Here is a 23,498-nt window from a genome sequence, read left to right on the forward strand (position 1 = left end):
TCTAGTGGTCCTGTAGAGCCTCCGAACAGTTAATATGAGTGTCATTCACGACGACCCTACATCTGGACATTTAGGTTTGGCACGGGCACTTCACCGTACTAAAGAGCACTCTTATTGGCATGATATGCAGAAGTCCGTAAAGAGTTATGTGGCAAGCTGCATGCAATGTCAGCATGCTGCGGCGGCTGCATTTTCGATGGAGGCGGAAATGTTGTAGGCCCGTGTGCTCAGATTTGGGTGCACGTTAAAGAACCCCAGGTGGTCGAAATTTCCGGAGCCCTCCACTACGGCGTCTCTCATAATCATATGGTGGTTTTGAGACGTTAAACCCCACAAATCATCAAGCAGTGTCACCATCACAAACGTCCATCAGCTGGTCCAGCTGGTCTTCTACAGCCGATACCAACTCCAAGCACACCTTTCGAACAAGTGGGGATTGACTTTCTGGGCCCCTTTTCAAAATTGGCTAAGGGCAAACGATAGATAATTGTTTGCGTCGACTACCACACACGCTACTTCGAGACGGCGGCCGTCCCCTCAGCAACTGCCAGTGAAGTCTCGTCGTTTTTGCTACAGCACGTCATCCTCCGACACGGCCCACCTCGCCTGATTATCAGCGATCGTGGGCGACGATTCACAGTGGATGTCGTGGAGGAGCTACTTAGTTTGTGTGAATCCGGCCTGCGTCACTCGACACCATACCACCCCCAAACTAATGGGCTGAACGAGCGTACCAACTGCACCATTCTCAACATGTTGTCGATGTATGTCTCATACGACCACAAGAACTGGGATGACGTACTCCCGTTCATTACTTACGCGTTCAACACCGCGAAGCATGAGATTAAATGTTATAGCCCTTTCTTTTTGCTTTATGCACGTTCGCCCCGGCACACAATCGACGCAATCTTACTTTTCTGTGATCACGACATCACTGTCGCCGAGACTCTCTGCCTCGACGAAGAGGCGCGTCGCATAGCTCGACTACGCACATTGGCATCGAAAGACAAAGCAAAAGCACGCTATGACATTCACCATCGACCAGTGATTTATCGCCGTGGTGATCTGGTGTGATTGTGGACTCCAATGCGCAAGCACGGGTTATGCCAAAAGTTTTTGGCCACTTACGATGGACCTTTTGTCATTGTAGACAGACTTACAGAGGTCAACTATGTAATAGCTCGTCTCAGGGCGAGTGGTCAACGAGCTGCCAAAACTCAAGTGATTCATGTTCCCCGCCTGAAACTGTACACGCCTCGACAACTTGACTGACTCGTCCATCGGCCTTCGTCTGCGCGGAGAGGAATGTTGCGCACATACACGAAGACAACAAAGCGTATACAATGAACGCACTTGTCGCCCAGAGTGAGAAAGGAAGAAGAGGATCAGGAGGATCTCTAACCAGTCGGCCGCTTTTGAGCTGCCCCTCACTACCTAATAAACGACCCTTTTCAACCTCTACCGGTCTCTCTTAAACGTAACAATATATTGAGCGGCATTTTATGATGTGTTGCTCAATAAAAAATTGCAACACGGTCGCCTTCCCTCCCCATGCTTCGCATAACGTCCATTCCCAAGTACGCGGGATCTGTCAAATTTTTTTATAGCCGCAGCCACGATGAAAAAGCACGGCGGCATGGCTGCGATGTGCATAGCCATGGTGTCTGGTGTTTCAAAGTGCAACATGCTCGATCATGGGAACAGAGATTTATGCTGAAGTGGTCTTAGTTACAAGGTCAGAATCGCTGTTAAGCAGAACCTTCAGGCCAATGAGTCAACTATATGACATTCGGTCCGAGACGTGCCTGTGCTATGTTCGTGACGAGTGCGACGCGTGATCGTAATCTGAAGAATTAACTCCCGCTTACGGATGCCTTAACTAAGGCGTAATTGTATTTTAGATTATCGTTGACCTGTGAACACAGAACAAGTGCGAAAACGTCACTTAAGTTGCGCGATTTTAGACATTTGCGACCTCGGGACGCACAAGAAGCAGACGACGCTACCCCAAAAGTGTGGCAGTTTGAGCTAGTTGGTACGACATGACGATATTTATTATAACGCGAGAACAGAACGACATCAAAGGCGAGAAGGAGACAAGCGCTCCCATAGGTAGGCGCGTAGCCAGAAATGTTTTTCGTGGGGCTGGAGGGGGAGTGGCACCTTTTTAAAATGGCCATTTTTCGCTCTCTATTCCTTGGCGAAAAAAATTTTCGGGGGTGGGGGGTGGGGGGGGGGGGGGCACGTGCTTGGTGTGCCACCATCTGGCTACGCTCCTGCCCAGAGGCGTGTCCCAGAACATGCATCGAACCAGTGAGGCGTACTGGAGCAACACAAGATAAGCAGCCAATTGGAGGATTTGAAATGAATTTCAAACATCTGCCTTTTGAAAACTGAATGCTCCTTGGTGGCAGGCACTTGTGCCATTGCAAAGCTATAAATTTTTTAACAATGCCTTTTTCTTTTTTAGGGCGACTTGCACAATGATTTTCACCATCTTGGCAGATGCAAACAGCTTTTGACAACACTTCTACGTAGTTTTCAGTGACGATATTACAGAATCGGATAGAAAAACGACAAATTATAGTTTAACTGAAGATCTGATTTTCAAAAAATCAATTTTTTTATGCCCCATTGAGAATAAATTAGAATATGACTAGTAATTCTCTCCAGATATAACAGACTTATGCACTCATGCAGTGTTGTTATAGAAGTATGTTGTAACCGTACTTAGATTTTAAATACTCCTTTTACAAAATGATCGAAATACTCTTAACTATGGAGGTCTGCAGTGTTGAGGTTATACTGTATATTAACTTCTATTCTGGGAGCTCTAGATGGAACGTTTGTCTTGTGTGCATTGTCATAATCTAATTATTGCACTGCACTAGCATGTTGTGACACGACCATAAGAATGATGGACACCGAAGTCAAGCTGGAAAGGAATAAACTGCCTAACTTGCACTCAGAAAAGGAAGTTACAACCAAAGTACAATGATTATTTAGAAGGGTGGTAGATCGGGCTTGTTGGTATTCCGTGATGATAAACATAATATGGCAAACAAATGCAAGAGTCGAGAGAAAAAGGGACGCAAAGAAGGGCTAAGTTTCAACTGAGCTTTATTGTGAAATGGGAGGTGTTATTGACACATTTGTAACTTTCTCGTATATTTATATCTCGCATTTTGCAATAAAGCTCACTTGAAGGTTAATGCTTGTCTGCATCCCTTCTTTTATCATCCCTTGTGTCTGTTTTTGCACTATTGCATTTCTGAGTGATAATAATGGCAGTCAGAAAACTCATGTAGTGTTTTGTGATTGAGCGATAGAAAACTTGAGCGTTATAGTTGGTGCTCACCTTGGCTCCAGAGCAAACTTGTCTAAAGCTATCCCCAAGTTTTCGAAACATGGCTGCGTAGCCTGTGCTCAGTGGTGGTAACTGCTTTTCTCCTGCGTAAAGCCCACTGTCATGAAAATAAAAAAAACAGTGAGTGCATGTCGTAATATTTGTTCTTTTAGAGGGGACACATAAATATAGAAGCATAGTTTTAAAGATGGACTTACTTGTTGGCATCTTTGTGTTGTCCCTGTGTATTTTTGCATGTTAAAAGGCCAAATGGAGTACCAACTTGTCAAAACTTGACTTCTCTGTGAAGGTAATGGTTAGGCATTGTAGAAGTGGCTTTTGAGAATAGCAGGTGTTGTGGATGCCGGCAGCATCTCCAGTTCTCAGCCTACTCTGATGAGGTCACTGATGTTCCTACTCACAACATCCTTGAGGTAGTGCCATGGGGATTGAGGTGTGCATGAACATTTTGCTTTTTCTGCTGGCCCTCTTATGTTTCACCCTTGAGGGCTCCCACCTTATCAGTCTTGGAGCCACGAGATTTGGCATGAGTTTGTTGGTGAGGGTGGCAATCTGGGCTTATTGGTATATCATGATTATTGATGATGACGACCATAACTGATGGTCAATGTGATGCACTACTGATGATAAAAAAAAATATATATTTCTACATTGCTTGTTTTGTTTGTTTTTTATATTGTGTCTAATTGACTCTGAATATTATAAAGTATACCCTGCTGTTATGACAGTGCATCAGTGATGCTTCTGCAATACCACAGCGGCAATCCTGTCATTGAGCAATGTTTTTAGCAGCTTGCTTGTGTAGTGATGTCGACTTGCCATAATGTAGCTTTGACTGAGCTGTGCACTCTTTCTCTTCTAGCATTCATTGTCGGAACTGCTGACATTTTTTAGTGTACCATATGTGTATGACTTGCATAGCCTCGCTGTTACACAGCTCAACACATTGGCATCATGGGGCAAGGCAAACCTACTTCATGCACTGACACATCGCAAGGTGAGCATCCCATGCTTTTGCCGTACCATCATCATCAATTTGGCTCATATTGACCCGATAACATTTGCTGTCTGTTGTCCGTCCTGCTCGACGTGGCCATACGGGTCTGGGTCGGGCACTGCTATACAAGTTCTTTCGTGGTTGATTCACGTATTTTCTCACTACATTGCGCGACATATGTAACATAGTAATTAAACTTCTTTTACACGAGTCTTATAGTTTCCGACCAGAACAGACAGAAGGTTTTGAAATGGGATTGGATTTTAGCTGTTTGGGGTATCATTTAGGCGGACAAACAGACAAATGTACAGACAGACAGACAGACAGGCGGACCAAAATTTTTGCGTCGAAATACCACAAAAAAGGCTATCGTCTTTGAAAGACTGAGCGAGAGCATGTGCTGTCTCAAGTGGCTTCTTCATTTGGTTCCTCTGTATGTGTGTTCATGCTCGCCGCTGTTCATGACCAGGTGCCAATATAAGCCGAGACAACTTTACCCACATTGGCATACAACAATAGCTCTAAACCAAAATGTGTAATAAGGATGATAGTGTATTAGATACGTGAAGACATAAAATCATATTCAGATGAGGGCAGGGACAAACAAATAAAGAAGCAAGAAAGACAAAAAAGTGCGTTTTCAGTGTTACTTTAGCTTCAGAAATGTCTACCAACTGTTGAACTGAATTGAATTGAGTTTATTTTCTGCATGGTTGTGAAAGTGAACACGCAAAAAAGCTGCCTTAAGCAGCTTGAGGGGAACCTGGTTATGTCATACATTTAGGTGGCCAGGTTCCTATAACCAGACCAAAAAAAAGATTTGTTATAGTGACCAGAATTGACACTGTCAATATTATCTCGCGAGTGCTTGCAACTGAGATGAATGGATGGAGAGGGGCGAGAAACCATGGTGGCAAGACAGACAAAACTTTATCCAACAACAAATGGGGAAAGAAAACAAACACTCGCAAACACTCTAACTTTAACTCAATAATGAAACCCATTGTTAAGCAAGAAACGACTGTAATAATGTTTTAGTCTGCCACTAGCCCTAGTCTGAATATAGCCAATATGGCGTCTCGGTACCAAACATATTACAGTTCACCACATTGACTCTGTGCCTTTTGCCATGTTGATGGTTCAACGAGTCTGTCGTCAATGTCCTCTACAAGTTCCTAAAGTCACCGTCAGTTGCTTCTGCCTAATGAGCCGCTTGTCCTCATCATTAGTGTCCCAGTCGTCTTCGTCGTTTTCGGTCTAGCCCAATTAGGCCTAACGTGTCAATGGTGCCACTTCATGTCGCCAGACCCAACTGATGACGGGGCACTTCGATGACTGTGGTGTGGTGTGGGCTGCTGCTATCCTAGCGTGTAGTGGAAAAGCTGTAGGCTCACCGAGAACTGGGGTGAAGAGGTGCAGCAAGTCTGGGCAGCCTCGCTTGGGTTTCCCGAGGTCAACAGCCACTTCTCTGGGCTTCCACGTCGACCGCCTCCAGAACCAGGGGGCTACAAATTACGTTGGTGGAACGCTGCTTACTTTCCTGATCTTTGTAGCTTGTCAGGGGTTGATGCATACGACGACACAACTAATTGAACGACAAACAACTGATTTATTAACGATTCAAAGAGATTACATAACTGATACCTCGTGAACCTCTTCGCGCTCGCCAACCATCCCCCCCCGTCCTCCCTTGCGGCCACTCTCTTCAATCGCTAGTAGTTCCACATCACGATAGGTGGCGCCAGTTGTCCATAGTAGATGTAATTGCCTAACACACCCGGACTCCTAAGTAATGCGTCCTCGCATTATTAATCCGTGATGAAATCTTGAAGCCAGCCTGGTGGTTTTCTCAGTCTGCGCCGGTCACCAGTAGCTAACGGTGCTTGAGTGGATTGCACAGAGTCATCGTGCAGTTGTGGGGTTGTGTCTTGTGTTTTCTCATGAAAGCACTTTAACTGCGTTGCGCTGGCCAGCCTTGTTTCTGTGCTATGGTTCTTCGTTCTGGTGATCGTGAAAGTTTCTTTGTCGCGGTCAGTAATCGTGTATGGTCCGTCGTACCAAGGATCAAACTTCCCGGCTTTGGATGATGTCTTGTACCAGACTTGATCACCTACTTCATAGGGTGCTGGTGGATGCTTTCGGTCGTGTTTGGTTTTCATACCATTTAGGTAGGCTGTTATGTTGTCAAATGCTTCTTGCCGGACCATCTCCATGTCTTGTTGGGGCTCGTGGATGTCTACCTGCAGCTGGTTGTCAATTATCCTTCGAGGTGTGTAATTAAACAACAGTTCGAATGGTGAAATCTTGAGTCCAGCATGAAACTGTGCGTTGACTTCGAAGGTGGTTTTGGCAAGGTATTCACTCCAGTGGTCGACGTCTCCATTAACATTCTTGCGTAAAGGTGGGAGAATTCGACCGTTGGCTCTCTCACCAAGTCCGTTTGTCCGTGGCGCGTACGGCACTGTGAGTGTGTGTTCGATGTGATGATGATGTAGATAGTCATTCGTTGTCTTCGACGTGAACGCGCTGTCATTGTCACTGATTATGGTTCTTGGAACTCCGAATTTAGTGACAATCTCTTCTTCAATAAATTGGATCACATGTGATGCACACTTGCTCGGCAAAGCCCGTGTGACAATGAACCTCGTAGCTACGTCTACAGCTGTTATGACATATTTGTTCTCGTCAGCTGTGTTGATTGGCCCCACTTAGTCGATGGCCACTGTGTGGAAGGGTATTTGTGGCACCTCCCTTGGGTTGAGAGTTCCTGGTTGTTCACCCGTTGCGTGGTTGTGCTGCTGACACACCCGGCACTCTCTCACATACTGTGCAATGTCCTGGTCCATACTCTGCCAGTAGTAACGTTTGGATAGTTTGGACTTCGTTCCCAGGGCGTCTCCATGACTAGCATGATCGTCGTGACTTTGCATTAGAGCAGATTGTAGCGATTTGGGCACGACAACCCGTTGTATTGTCTTCCCATGTCGGGTTATACTGTGCATGAGCATGCCACGAACGATCTGGTAGCTATTGCCAGCTTTGCTTTGGTTGCCTGTTTCAGCGGCAGCTTCGATGTCTTTGATAATAGTGACCAGTTTGCATCTTTGCGCTGCACTTCACACAGACGTGAATCGTTTACCCTCAGCACAAACACTGCGTTCACCATTCTCCATAGTGTGTCTGCCACGGTATTTGTCTTGCCAGATGTGTGACGCACAGTGAAATGGTATGTAGACAGGTCTAGGACCATGCGTGCAAATCGACTGTTGGGATTTTTTTTGGACATAATGTGCGTAGCAGACCAATTGTCTGTTATAAGCTCGAAATGTTCTAGTCCTTGCAGGTAACTGTGAAAACTTTCGGTTATGGCCCAGTGAGCTGCGATTGCCTCAAGTTCCATCGAATGCTTGTGGCTGTCGCTGTCAGAGACCTTTTTGCTTGCATATTCCACTACCTGCGTGGTGTTACCGTGTGTCTGCGTAAGGACTGCTCCGAGCGCTGTGTCGGAGGCGTTGACATGTACTTGTGTCAGCAGGTTTGGGTTGAACGTCGCCAAGATGGGTGGCCTTGTCAGTCGTTCCTTTAGCGTGTCCATGGCATCTTGACATTCAGGCGTCCACTGAACGATGGCATCTTTTTTTGTGAGAAGTGGCAGTGGTCGAGCAATTTTTGCGAAGTATTTTATGTACTTGCGGTAATGTGATCCGACTCCAAGGAATGATCTCACTTCGCTTTTTGTTTTCGGCGCCGTGTAGTTTTTTTATCGCTGCAGTGGGTTGAAGGTTGATCGTCACTCCTTCTTGTGATATGAGAAATCCAAGGAATGGTATCTGCTTTTCTGCAAACATACACTTGCTGTATACCACACGCAGTCCTAAGTCATGAAGAGCCTTCAGTACCTTGTCAAGCACTTCAGTGTGTTCCTCAATAGTGTCAGTGAAGATGCACACATCATCGATGTAGACGATCACATGACCACTGTCGATGAGTTAATGAATACCTTCATTCATGAAGATCTGCATTGTTGCGGGTGCTGTGCATAGGCCAAAATGCATTCGTAGTGGTTCGAAGTGTCCATGTTCTGTCACGAAAGCAGCTTTAGAAATGTCTTCTTCGCGTAGTGGTATGTTCAAAAAGGCTTTCTTGACATCCAGCTTTGAAAGATATCGTGATCCGGCCACTTTCCGAATGAGTGTGTAGACTTTTGGCATCGGGTAGGCTCGCTTGACCGTCTTCGCGTTCAAAAATCAATAGTCCACACACAATCGTTTCGGTGTAGTCTCATGATGTGGTTGGTCGACAACGATTACAGCGGAAGCGTAGGCGAACTTTGATGGGTGGATGATACCTCTTATGATCCACTCTTGTGTTTCTTTCTGGATGAATCTCCTGTTGGCATCACTTCTGCTGTAGGGCTGTATCCTGACCGGCTTTCGGTCAGTGAGCTCGATTGCATGTTTGACGTGTGTGCACAGACCCAAGTTATTGTCAGGGTGGGTGAAGACATTAATGTTGTTCAGCAGAGACGCTTTCAACAATCTTCGTTAACAGGTTTACGTTGAATCAACTGGGCGATTTCTTCTGCTGATAGTAGTTGGGGCACTTCACGTGTCACTGTTGTCTTCGCATGGCTCCACACACTTCGATGACGTCTGTTGAGTGGACTTCTGGTTGGCTGGACATTTCTTTGGAGTATTTGATGCCTTCGCTCTTTATACGAGGTTGTCCGTGCTCAATTCTGTCACGAAGTTTGACAGAGAAGGTTGTGTGTCCGAGTCACTGCTGATTGATATACTGACATTTTTTTTCAGTTTCTGGATGAACTTGATACTGTGAATGCCGTTATCATAGCGATCAATATAGTCAAATGGAATGGCCTGTCCCCAGTCAAGGCCTACCATGATCGTATGGAAGATTCTTTATCACTTTAGCTTCTACTGTAGCACAGGCATCACCGATGGTGATCTTCGCTTGAGTTACACCGGTTGGCTTGCACGAGTTGCCAAATGGACCACCCAATACACTCCACGTCAGTAGCAACCTTGAAATTGTGGTTTTGTGCAAACTGCTCGTCGATGAGTGTTACTGCAGAGCCTGTGTCCCAAAGTGCTTGTGATGTGATGTCATTTACACTGGCCTGTAGTAGTATTATCCTTCGCCCACTCGTCTCTGCGATGGCGACCCTATTGATGCCTTGTGGTGAGCTTTTCGCTTGGCGACGTCGCACAGCTGCTGCTTTTCAATCTTCTGTGCGTGTGTCTGGATGAGGACAGTCGATTGCTCTGTGTCCTTTCCTTTCGCAACGTGCTCACGTGTCGGCCGGCAAGCGTGCATACTTTGGTGTCGTTGTGGTCGTTGGTTCAGCTGCATTTTTCTCGCTGAGCCTTGACGATTTGCCGACTGCCGGAGGTTTTTTTTCGTCGCTGATTCCGACATCTCGTCTATCCAGCTGTTGGGCGTAGTGCAAGAACTCGGTGATAGTTTCGCGTCGCAGGTCGTGAAAAGCTGCTAACATGGGTTTTACGCTTGTTGACCATACTCCCTGTATGAGCCAGTCGAGCACATCATCGTCGGACAGTTTATACGAGGCTCGTCTGATGCGTTGGAGGCGTGCGTACATATAGTCTGTCATTGTTTCGTTCTCTCATCGAGCTCTTGCGTCGACGTAGGCGACCCATTGACAGAACAGGAGTGGCTTGTCAAATTCAGTTTTTAATGCCGTCACCCATGATGTCCAGTCGGCATGCAGGTGCCCGGTAGTTTGGTGCCAAGCGGCTGCGCGGCCCCTAAGTCGCGAGATTCCTGCATTGATTGTTGCTGCCTCAGTCCATGCGCACCGCTCGCGCATTGATTCTACGGCAGTCTTCCATTGAGTGAAGTTGTCTGATTCAGTTCCCGAATAGGTCGGCAGTGTTCCCGTGAGATCTGGTGTTGTAGTTATTTGCAGCTGATCACTGGTGGCGTTGTCGTTCGATGTGCCTGGCGGTGTTCCCAACTGCCTTTCGAGAAGTCGCGCCATCATTTGCAACGTAGTGTTGAGCATCGCGAGCTCCGTTGTTCCGTTTGCGTTTTCATTCGGCGTAGTTCGGTTTTCAATGGCGTCCGTGCGTGTCAAACGAGTTGGAGAGTTGCTGTCTTCGAAAATACCTTGAGGCGTTGTAAGCTTCAGCTCGTTCGTGCCGAAAGCCGCTTCGTCTGTGATCAGCGTGGAGTTTTTCACTTCGGTGTGGTCGGTCTCTATACTGGTCATTGTCGCTGGCTGCACTTGCTGTTGCTAAGCCTCGGTACGTACAGTGTTATCTTCTCGCTTCCTCTTCTGTTCTACGTCAGCCATAGGTTCGTTAAGTCCTCGTCGCCATGTCAGGGGTGGATGCATACGATGACACGACTTATAGAACGACAAACAACTGATTTATTAACGATTCAAAGAGATTACATAACTGATACTTCGTTAACCGCTTCACGCTCGCCAACCATCTCTCCCGTCCCCCTTGCGGCCACTCTCTTGATCCGCTAGTAGTTCCACAACATCACGATAGGTGGCGCCAGTTGTCCGTAGTGGATGTAATTGCCTATTAAGCTCGAAGCACCACAGCACTTCTGTTTTTTTTTTTTTACCACTGCTCGGGTCGCACTTCATTGCCTTTCTTTCAACCAATTGTGAATATGGCGCGTATGTGCACCATAGGGACCTCGCGCACCATCGCCACATTCCAGGATTTGGCACGCGCCTCATGCCCTTTAACTATTGACAAACGCCTGCAGGGAACACAAGCCAAGGCTCCATGGGCCACTGCAAATTTCTTGGGTCCAAATTCTAAAACTAGTGTTTCACTGGAGTTGAGATGTGCGCTTCTGACTTGTAGTTTGACATACAGGGCATGGTCGCTCCTGCTCACATGCTTTATCTATAGGGGAGGCTTTGTACACCCCGTGTTGTTATGGAAAAGCTTGTGCTCAAGCTATGCACTGCACGAAGGTCACTTTGAAAATAATGGAGCTTACTCAGGTCCACTCAAGTAATATATTTTGCTCCTTACATTTGCAAATATATTTTGCTCCTTACATATGGCAAAAGTACATCACACCGCCAATCAAGGGAAGAACTTTTCTTTATTAGGTAACGTGACAAAAGGGGTGCTAGCACAATCATTTTTTAATGAAAATAAGTTTTCTGCCTCTATGATCTTGTGTGTCATGTGATTCCTGCATGTTGCAACTGTAGTGCAATCTGAAAACTTTGGCCTGCTTACCCACACGTGCTGCAATGACCAGACAACCACCCCTGCTTATAGCGGTCAACATTGTAGAGGTGTTCTTTCAGCCTGTCATTTAAACAATGACCTGTTTCAAATTGTCCCGTAAGTGTTTCGAATCTTCCCGTAATATGTGTAGTAAGCTTTCTAAACGAGCAATATTTATTTGTGTTACCAGCAGACAAAGAGGGCGGCTTTCTCGTAATGTCTGTTAAAAAGTACCTGTAAAAAGCTTCCCACAAAGTTTTGGCCCTTCTTGATGGCCATACTGAAGTTTCAATGAAAAAAATGAAAAGTAAAGCTGAGAGTCTGCTTCGCAGGTTAAGCCTTGACAGCGTCCATAAGGAGAACACGTCAAATGCCAAAGAAGATTTTTTTGAAGCCTCCTTTAGCCTGAAAATACACAAGGTTGACATGTCTTTTAGACTAATGGTATCTGAAAAAACCTTGAAATGCCTAGAAATGAGCAATCCGTTTTTGGTAAGAAGTTCATGTGATGTACAGGATTTCATTTCATTGCATTGGAACAAGAGTCTCTTGGTCTCTTCTGTAGACATCAAGGACCTGTATTATTCTATTCCACATGATTCATTGTTGCAATGCAATGAATAATGTGTAGAAGAGTTTGGTGCCCCTAATTTACAAAATCGGTCTTGTACCAGCGTCAGTGAGTTTTTAGAGCTTCTGAGGTTTGACCTCCAGTCGACGTACACCTTATGGGATGAAAATCCCCACATTCAACATGCCGATATCTATATTGGTTCTTGCATCGCTCCCACAGTCAGTGACCTGTTTTTAGGCAAAATAGACACATCCATTTTGGAAGTTTTCACTAATACTAATGGGACGCACATTTTCAGATATGTGGATAAATTTTTAGTTTTTATGAACACCAATGTTGCATCGTACAAGACTGATGCTCTTGCCATTTTAGACTTCATGCGAAGTGGTTTTAAACATTTTGAGCTTATCCATGAAGTTAGTGAGAATCGTGAAATCAGGTTTCTTGACGTCAAGCTATACCTAAATAATGGCCACTCGTGCTGGATGTAATCCCCATGTGGAAATAAGCCAATTTTCGTCATTTCGTTTCACGGATTCTAAGTTGGTTAAATGAGGTATCGCAAAATCTTGTTTCATGAATGCTTTGCGAAAATCCTGTCTGCATAAGGTAACTGAAAGCTTTGTTAAGCAACCTTTAGGACTGATGTCGGCTGGTTACCCCTACCACATGCAAGTTTCCGTTGCTGCGTGGTTAGGTCAGGTTCAGGCAAAAGAGAACGCTAACAGAGTCAAACCTGTCACAGCTAGACAAACTTTTGCTGTAGTCCTGTATATGCACAAAATTGCGCATAATCTCAAGACAGCGTGTTAATGCAAACGTGGTCGTTATGGCCCTTCAAGAATTGAACCACCTGTGCAAACTGTCCATTGCACTTTCCAGACCCACCCTCAGATGCACTACCAATCATGCAAATCATTTTAAAGATTACATGGTGTATCAGCTACCGCTATCGTGTGGGAGATACTACGACGCTCAAACATGTCGTTGTTCGCTGAAGGAACATCTGTACAATGTTGACCGCTATAAACAAGGGTGACTGTCTGTTCATAGCAGCACGTGCGGGTGCAGGTCAAAGTTTTCAGATTGCACTATAGTTGTAACAAGCAGGGATCGCGTGACACGCGAGATCATAGCGGCAGAAAAGACCTCATTAGCAATTGGTGAGATAGTTTACTTGTGTCACTTAATCCAAGGAAATGTAAAGTAATGTCCTTCTCTCGCAAACATTCTAACTCAAAGTTTTCATACATGGTGATCACGTAATGTTAATTATTTTAATTATTTAGGTGTAACCTTAACATCTAATTTTTCCTAAACAGCCCACATCACCAACATGTGCAGCAACGCCCCACGATCAGTAGGCTACTTACGCTGCCATCTCCGCAAGACACCCACAAATATACGTGCCTTAGCAAGAGCTGTGCGTTGCCACCGCCACCCGTTTTCGCTCACGCCGTTCGCGCCGCCGCCAAAGTTACGAGAGAGACCACGCCGCCGCCGCCGTTTGTCTTATTTTTACCCGAGCGGGGAGTCTGGGCATAAAATACATCACTTCACCTTCTTTTCTGTAGCTTTAAATATTTTGAGAGTGGCATTTGCGGTGTCTAAACTGCTCTCTAGCTTCCATGTAAGAATGCCTTGTCTATGTAAGGGCTTTGAAACAGCTTGTGAAGATACACAGTCAAGCAGTTTGTTCTCTCTTGACGTTTCTCGGTCTTTTGGTGCCATTCGGGACGCCCGAGCAGTGATTCACTTGACATGATTAGGGCGCATACTCTGGAATAGTTCGTACACGATAAATATCAGTTGTAAGTTGTTTTCTACCGTGCTTTGCCATGCATTCTCCACCCCCGTTTTTCCTCACGTCTCGCAGGATTATCATGGGTGACGAACTTGTGATTTCGCTACGTTTTGTGTTTTTGATTGCGCTAGTGAAAATAAGAAGAGTGTAGCCAAGAAGTTTGAAACAGTGATAGGCTCAATGCTTATTGCTTGCATTGCTCACATGCTTTATGAAAACTTAAATGTCGAAGAGCCTGTGAGAACTGTAGTAGAGTGTAGTGCAGTGTAATTGAGAATGAAACCAAAGGAAAAGGCTCTGAATTATTCATTTTCCAAACGGGAAAATTCTTTACAGCGAAGAGAACACAGCTCTCCATAACAAAGGCCATTCTTCTTTGACGGTTCATGTATATTTATTGATTGTGAAAAGAATTCTATGGACGCTCTCTACAGGCTTTCATCATCACTGTCATGTTCAGTATATAAAATCCAAATAAGTTACTTTTGTACGCACACTGTATGCTGTACCCGCAGATAAAATCTCGCAAGTGCTGTAGCGAGCAAAACTGCTGAAGCATCAATGAAACGAGCTGCTCATCTCCATCGAACAGAGGGCACATGCGGAAACATCACTCCGCGTGCGTTGCCTTCTGTTGACTCCTCAACCGAAAAGGAAGCGCTGTCTTTCTTTTGCTAGAGAAAGAAGTATGAAAGGATACTCAGGTAGGAGGCTCTGTGGCTCAATCTGCTAATGTGAACTTTGGATATAAGGGCGTGGTTGCGTGTGCTAGCACGTGCCAACGCGTTTGCTATTTCAACAGTCATCAGCGGACAGCTCGTTTATCTTTCTACATGCTATGACATCACTATATGAACCCTGTTTTAGGGGCAAGGCTCCTTAGGGTGCGGATCTGTCCGTCTTCTGTTGGTGTACTCAGCTACCGGTGGCACATACCCGTTCTAAAGTGGGTATGTGCCACATTGGATGTGAGATGGGAGATAGCGATATTTGGAGTGTTTACTAGATGGACGCAAGAAGGGACAGACAGATTTGCAGACAGATGGATGAACGGAGGGAAATGGGAGCGGGTATGTGCCACAGGAGATGCGAGATTGCGGTACTTAGAGTGTTCACTAGATGGATGCATGGATGGACCGACAGACTGACTAGAATATCGTCTGTATTCTAGTCAGATGGACGGATGGACAGATAGACGGATGTGCGGACGTACGGATGGATGGATGCGCGATCGGACGGGCTGACGGACGCTTCGCCCCACTCATCATCATTCTCTCCGTAGATATGCTGTAATTTTTTTTTCCCGGAGCAGCGATATTCTTATACACTAGTGTTTTATAGTTCCGCAAGATCAGATGAAAAAGAGTTTGCTGCAGTCTATGTTCGTTATGGGGCTGCGAGCTCCTATTGCGAGGTATAAGATGTGAAGTCATCGTAGGTTTTTCTGACCATATTACTGTTGAAGTCGCTTCAAACTTAGCGTGTTCTCCACAAAAACCTCTGATCAAAACTTTTTTGAACTTTCTCAAATTTGATGACACATTCGTACTGGACAAGTTAACCTGAGCTTTTGAGGAATCTGAATGTTGTAGCAAATTTTGTAATTTAGATGTGCTCCTTCTCAAGTTTTGTGATAATGCCTATCAAAGTATGTGCCACAAAAATATATTAAATAGAACTCAATACACCCATGCTACCATAAAGATTTAATCCATCTCACTCGTCGCATAAAGTGCTTACATAAGAATCGTCATTTCAAGTGTAACGATACTACTTTTTGAGTTGATGCATTGAAAAGTGAATAGAAGCTGAAATCAAGAGGCTGAGAACCAGATTTGCCACTGACGTTTCAGTGAAATTCGCCAAATGATGAGCAAAAAGTCACCAAAAGTCGCCATTTTTTTTTCTTCAAACTTGGCCAAAATTTGCCACTTAGCTTATGTTGCGGGCCCAGAGTAATAATAAAGATTGCTAATTACGTACGGTCCCCAGTAGTACAGTAACATCCGTAACTCCTAAATTATACAGGCGTTTTTCGATTCATGTCAAATAGCCCAATTCATCATGGGAGGGCTCACTGGGCTTGGATTTAGTCTTGGAGTCACCCTTCGAGCCACCCGCTTCCCTATGGGAGCACTAAGAAAAAGCATGGATCACAGTTTCCTAAAATTAACTAGAGGCGACTCTGGCATTGCGATCATTCAGCGACCATGGGAATTATGGGTGTGGCATGGATTTACCTAGTGTTCGTGCGGGCGGCGAATCACACTTGTGGCTTCGTTTACTGCTGTGTTTTGGCTTTGTTCCGAATAAAAGAACAAACCGTTTGGAGGTTCATGAGCTGATTCAGACTGGTCATTGTAAAAGGTGAAGGTGGGTGTAACTGCTGAACATTTGCCGACTGTTGTTTCGTGACAAAGCAGCTTCAAGCCACGCTAAGCCAGTGAGAACGTGAAGTACAAAGACCAGGCAAATTCATGTACTGCTCATGGGTTCCTATGCTCATTGAAGCGCCGTGCGTTACAGCTTTGTATATTTAGGAAACTATGGCATGGATGCACCAGCAGCTTCGCTGAAGGTTACCGCCTAATGAAAGTTTGTGATGGTTTCAGTTGTATCGAATACAGAGCGAAACAGTCGCTACAAGAGAGGGACGACGTCCGTAGCCTTTCTGCAGTTTTAGACAATCTCATTGCAGTGAAATAATGTGTTCCATAATTCAACAACCTAATTACAAAACAATAGAATTAAATTCGAAGGGACTGTGTTACCGCAGCAGTGCCCGCATCGTACTTTCTGTGCAGTCATGCTTACACTACACATTCGCCCTAATGCAGTTTCTGAAGGCTGCTCAAAAAACTCGACTTCTTGGCAGGCACATGTTAACAGCAAATACACACTCTTTACATATTAAATCAAGGAGTAAGGAAGTCAAGCTATTGAGGAGAGTTGGAGCTGTGGTTGAAACACGTGGCCTAACCGTCAACAGCAACTTGAGAAAAAAAACTTTAAAGAAGCTTAAAAGCACCTAAAAAACTTGTACCATCGCTTTGCAGCATGTAAAGCACTCTGTTGATGTAAATTTTGCTGAGACGTTGCTCGCGAACTGGAGTATATGGGTAAATTGACAAACATGACATATGTACTGAATTGGGTGTAAAGTTCGCCTTCTACTGAAGGGTCTAAAATGATGAAAAAATTGAAAAGGTGTTGTTGCCCGTTTGTTTCGAATACGCTGTTTATAGAATGCGTTACTGAGTCGAGACCTAAGCTGAAAATGTTAAAAAAATTCGCCATTTCGCCATTCATTATTTCAGGTCACCACGAGCTTCTTGAATTCGCCAATTTGGTGAAAAGTGGCCACCAGTGGCAATACTGCTAAGAACTACTACTTTAGCAATGCCTTCACTATATTTATGAAAAACATCCAACCAGGTTATAGAAGTCTATTAGTCCTGGATCGTCTATGCCGTCATCGTTTATTCTTGATGGCCAATCCTCCTCAAGTTTTGAAGCTATAGCAAGTGCCTTTATTTTCAATATACCTCGAATCTTTTTTTTTTCTACTGATAACAGCATCACTCCATTTCACGCGTGCAGTAAACTACCTGCTCTTCCTAATCTTGAATTGAGCTCCTGTGAAGTGCATAACCTAATAGTGTTTTGAATGCGAAGCATTTCTTCGACTTTTAGTCTGTCTGTCTGTCTGTCCATTCGCTTACGTTTGGGTGCTCTCGTGGTTACCCACTTAACTTGGCATGAACGAAAATTAGCATGGGAGGGTAAGATAGCTTGACGAATATGTTGCGCTGGTTAAAACATGAATAATGCCACAATCTCATCGCCTACGTCGTCAAGCACATTCCACCAGACAGTGGCACATACTCATGAGTGGGTATGTGCTTCTGGCATGCGGGTGTGTGCCACAGGTGATTGACACTTAGTATTTACCCAGGAACAACGAAACGAGAACACACATGGGCAATTTTAACACGCGAGCGTTAAGAAAAGCCCAAAATCGGTAGCATCGACCCGGCGAATGCAAAGAATAAATGTCAGGGTCCCAGCTGGAATCGAACCCAAACATTCTGCATGAAGCATTTTACCACAGAGCTACACCAGGTCTCGAAACTACTTTTCAAATAGACACTAATCTTTGGGGAACGTCAAAAGTGGTTGCAGTTCTGCCTACCCAATTTTATAAACAACATATGTACTCCTTTGATACAGTCGTCACGTCAGGTTAACATCAATTGTCGTTAGTTGCCATGAGCTCGAGTTGATTTATGTAGCAGTGTCCAATGCTAGTATCCTTGCGAGCATCAGCACTTCATATCAGCTTCTAGTGTTGCTAACACGAATGTTCCAGTTGGCATCGTTGCCCAAGTGCAAACTGGCTATGTAAACATCTGCAACTCTTCAACATATGTCTGTGCATGCAACATTTGTACATATATTTAGCCTCACTTCATGACGTGCGGCTAATAAAAAAATTGCAACACGGTCACCTTACCTTTGCATGCTTCACATAACGTCGATTCCCAGGTATTTGGGACCTGCCAACTTTTTTTTTTTGAATTTACGAAACACTTTCACCCAGACAGTATGCCAAATATATTTCTAAAGTAGTGCTCAGTATGGTGCATTAATTATCTTACTGTAAAATTAAAAAAAAAAGTATATCTTTGCAACAGTTCCACAACTGTGGCCTATATTATAGACCAATATCTACACTTTCTGTATGAGCTCCTCACTTTTGGAATATATAATCAACAAATACAATGTAGAATACCTACACAACATATTTTTCCGATCGTAGCACGGCTTCTGTGCTGGCTACACAGTTGCTTGAATTGACGCATGACATTGTTTCTTTTTTTAATGACCAAAGACAAATATATGCCATATTTATTGACTATTTTAAGGATTTTGACATGGTTTGCGATGCCAAACTTTTAGCTTCTACACAAATTTTTTTTGTGACAAAAAGCTGATTGATTGGATAGTTGATTACGTGGGAGTGCACTCAAAATTTTGTGTGTTTGATCATGCAAAGTTATCTGATGTACCGATCACATCAGGGGTGCCTTGGGGCTCTGTGCTTGGGCGACTTTTGTTTAACCTCCATATAAATGACGTAGCCGAGATTATCAGTCACACCCAAATTAAACTTGAAATGTATGTAGACGACTGCGTTATCTGCTGATTACTGTTTCTTTCTTCATTTTCTAATAGAAGCGTAACATGGCGATTGTCTAGCAACTACAAAAATACTCTAGTCACGACTTTTTCAATTAAGAAATATCCTCTTCATTTTACATGCAGTAATGACGGTGCTGAACATTTGTATTAACATTTGCTACATCTCGAAAACTGAAACAGCAATATTTGTAAATAAATAACATTAACATATGCTGCTGTCACTTCAGCTGTTTCGCCTTTTCGGAAAAATAGTTTTTTTTTCAAAATTCAAGGAACAAGCTGCTATCCCCACCAACTCTTGAATCGTGATCCTCTTTTCCCCCACCGTACCGCTGCCGATCCGATGGACCCCGCGGCGTTGACACGGTGCCGCTGGAGGTGGAAACACCAGCACGCCGTCACCGGCAATTTCGGTACCGACACACAGGTCTAGTCTTAGCATACACATCATCTGTTCCCCCTCAGCCATAATTTTCTTCTTCAGTTTAGTCTCCTCACTAAAATGGTGGAGTCAATAGCCCCTAGATTCATCTCCCAAAACTATGATCGCAGCACAAGCATAACACAAATTAAAAAGAACTTTTCACTTCTCCTTTCTTTCATTATTTCATAAATATGTGCACTAATCAAAGTCATTATCTTTAATATGTGAAGAAGAAAACGCATCGTTGGCAAGCAACATCGCTACCGCTTGGGTACTGGGTGCTGGGCTTTTCTCGCTCGGCTGGTGCTGATCATCGCCGGCATCTGCTTGACCGTTGCTCTTTTCCGATCGTGTTTTCATTGCAGGGCCACCGTCGCAACAGTCGCCAATTAACCCCTTTTCAATTGGTGGAGGTGCTGACATTCCCGTCGCCTGAACCTGGGTGCTGCCATTCGCCGTCGCCTAAACCTGGAGCTGCGCAACCGAACGCTACCTCCCATCATGGCCACCAACAAAGCGCAACCTGGCTCTTCCACTCCATCCCCCAGCAACCCCGGCGTTCTTAGTTTGCGAGAGCCCAAGGTCTTTAGCGGAGCTGATGAGACCGACGTAGAAGACTGCTTCGCTAACTACGAACTGATGTGCGCAAACAACAAGTGGGATGACGCAGACAAGTTGACTAACGTCATCTTTTATCTCACTGACGTGGCAGAAATGTGGTATAACGACCACAAAAACGACATTACGACGTGGTCCATCTTCAAAACGCCGTTTGCTGACGTTTTCGGCCGACCCGCTGTCCTTAAGTCCAGAGCCGAAGAACGCTTGCGGACTCGCGCACAGAAGCCATCTGAATCGTTCACCAGTTACATCGAAGACATTATTGGTCTTTGGAACCGTGTGAACACCACCATGCCCGAGTCGGAGAAGATTCAACACATCCTCAAAAGGATAAATGACGGCGCATTTCAGATGCTCCTGGCGCGCAATCCTGCCACCGTTGCGGAACTTGTGACTTTATGCCAAAGTTTCGATGAGTTGATGAAGTAGCGCGCCTTGACTCGGTCATTTTCCTCACACGCCGACTCACTATCTAGTCTTACTCCTGTTCCTGATTACTTACCAACCCTGAAAGAGATTAAAGACTTTGTGCGTGAAGAAGTAGCTCGGCAGCTGTCGTTGATTCTCTTCATGCTGCAGCCGTTGTCTTCTCGTCTGCCCTCACCACTTCGCGATGTTATTGCCGAAGAGGTAGCTCAGGCTGTTCCCGTTGCTGTCCACCAGTAGCCTGTGACCATGCCTGTTCCCCATGCGCCGGCTATGCAGCCTGTGGCCGCGCCTCTTACTTATGCCCAGATGGTACGCAGCAGACCCCGCCAGCAGCATTTGCCACCCATGTCTGCACTTGCTCCCCACTCTACCACTCTTTCGACAACTTGGGCCGCACCGCGAGTCAGCAATTCCTGGTGCACTGCTGACAATCGACCAATCTGCTACGCCTGCGGTACTCCAGGACATGTGGCACGATATTGTCGTCGTCGCTTCCAATCGCAACACAATGCTACTTGGCCGTTACCGTATGACCCGCAGCCCATGCACCTACCTGCTCCCTATCCCTCACCACAGTACGGCTACACTAACCTTGCCGAGTCTCAGTCACTCCAGCCCCCACTTCCGACTCAATCTCCCCGCTCGCCGTCTCCTCACAGGCGATCTCTGTCCCCAATGCATCCCCGACCCGCTTCCTCCAACCGGGAAAACTGAACGCCGCAGTTCCAGAGGCAAGAACTGCACCGTCGTCGAAATGGCCTAGTCCTCGCACTTCACCTGCTAACATCGTCGCCATATCTGTCAATGGTGTTTCTACCTTTGCCCTCATTGACACAGATGCTGCCGTTTCTGTTATAGCCGCCCAGCTCTGCCGCTCTCTACGCAAAGTGACCACACCGCTCTCTGGACTATCGCTTTGTATGGCTAGCGCTCAACCAGTTCGACCTCTTGGCACCTGTACAGCCTGCACATTCATCCAAGGCTCTATGTACGTTGCCGAGTTCATCGTCCTTTCGGTGTGCTCGCATGACATTATCCTCGGGTGGGACTTCCTGTCACATCATTATGCCGTCATCGACTGCGCACGCGCTGAAGTTCAATTTTCGCACCATTCTGATGAACCTTTGCACGAAACTCTTGAGCGGTCCCCAAAACTCGCCGTGCGTGAGGACACTGAAATTCTGCCAGCCTCTCTTGCTGTTGTCTCTGTTTGCTGCGATGACCATAACGATGCTACAGTAGTGTTTACACCTTCCAACATTTTCATGAGCTGCAGAGCCGTTTCCTTGCCTTTCGCTACACTTGACGTCACTGCTGGCCGAAGCAATATTTTCGACCACAACCCCCTTTCTGCACCGCTTACGCTACTTGCTGGCGAATGTCTTGATCGAGTGGAGTACCTCGATTCCTCTTTATTCCTTAACATGCCAGGCGAATCGTGCAGTAGCGCCTCGACCGAACTTCATGCCCTTTCCCCACTGGAATGCTCGTCGAGTGACACCTTCTCGAGTTCCATCGCCGACACCTTAAGTGCCCATGGACGTGCCGAGCTTCTTAATCTCCTCCAGCACTTCGCGAATTCATTCGAGGTTTCTCAGCCACAATTGGGTCGGACTTCCGCAGTGCACCACTACATTGACACCGGTTCACACCAGCCATTGCGTCAAAGACCATACCGTGTCTCTGCTGCAGAACGTCACGTCATCAACGACCAGGTCGAAGAGATGCTATGCCGTCGCGTTATTCAACCATCGCACAGTCCTTGGGCATCTCCTGTCATTCTAGTTCGAAATAAGGATGGATCGATTCGATTTTGCGTCGACTACCGGCGATTAAACAAGGTGACGCGGAAAGACGTCTATCCATTACCGCGCATCGATGACGCCCTTGACAGCTCCTAGGAGCCGAATTCTTCTCCTCCTTAGACTTACGATCTGGATTCTGGCAGGTTCCTATGGCAGAAGCTGATCACCAGAAAACTGCGTTCATTACAGAAGATGGCCTGCACGAATTTAACGTAATGCCATTTGGGCTTTGTAATGCTCCTGCCACGTTTGAACGACTCATGGACAACACACTGCATGGACTGAAGTGGTCTGTGTGTCTATGCTACCTCGACGACATTGTCGATTTCTCTCCCGATTTCCCTACACATCTGCTTCTGCTCCAACTGCTTCTGACGTGTTTAACCAACGCTGGGCTCCAACTGAACCTTAAAAAGTGCTGCTTCGCCGCGCGGGAGCTGTCCATCTTGGGGCACATCGTGTCCAAGCATGGTGTTCTACCCGACTCTGCAAAACTGCGAGCAGTCGCTGCGTTCCCGAAACCTACTGCACTGAAAGAATTACGCAGTTTTGTTGGACCATGCTCGTACTTCCGGCGCTTCGTGCGAAATTTTGCGTCGATCATGTCATCACTGACCAACCTCCTACGCGGTGATACAGACCTTTTATCCTGGTCTCCCGACTGTGACGTTGCATTTGCCACTCTCCATAGTCTGCTAACATCTCCTCCAATTCTTCGGCATTTCGACCCAACAGCTGCAATAGAAGTTCACACAGACGCTAGCGTGGTTGATCTTGGCGCGGTCCTTGCCCAATGTAAGCCGGGCTACTCAGAATGCGTCCTCGCTTATGCGAGTCGCACGCTTACTAAAGCTGAGGCCAATTACAGCGTCACTGAAAAGGAGTGCTTGGCGCTAGTGTGGGCGCTTCGCAAGTTCCGCCCTTATTTGTACGGTCGCCCATTCGACCAGGTAACGGACCACCATGCACTTTGTTGGCTCGCCACATTGAAGGATCCTTCTGGTCGCCTAGCTCGATGGGCACTGCAAATC

General features: G+C 45.8%; 1 protein-coding gene across 6 annotated transcripts in view; it reads left to right on the top strand.

Moving 5' to 3' along the window:
- Positions 1 to 23,498, top strand: part of LOC119174040 (intermembrane lipid transfer protein VPS13A) — a 1,344,268-nt gene that overhangs the window by 117,177 nt on the left and 1,203,593 nt on the right. For all 6 annotated transcript variants that reach the window (XM_075894208.1, XM_075894209.1, XM_075894213.1 and 3 more), the window contains one exon: positions 4,230 to 4,364. In XM_075894208.1, the coding sequence (XP_075750323.1) occupies positions 4,230 to 4,364 (135 nt within the window). The remainder of the gene's footprint in view (positions 1 to 4,229; positions 4,365 to 23,498) is intronic.

This window comes from Rhipicephalus microplus, chromosome 5 (genome assembly GCF_043290135.1).
Source record: "Rhipicephalus microplus isolate Deutch F79 chromosome 5, USDA_Rmic, whole genome shotgun sequence".
Lineage (NCBI taxonomy): Eukaryota > Metazoa > Arthropoda > Arachnida > Ixodida > Ixodidae > Rhipicephalus > Rhipicephalus microplus.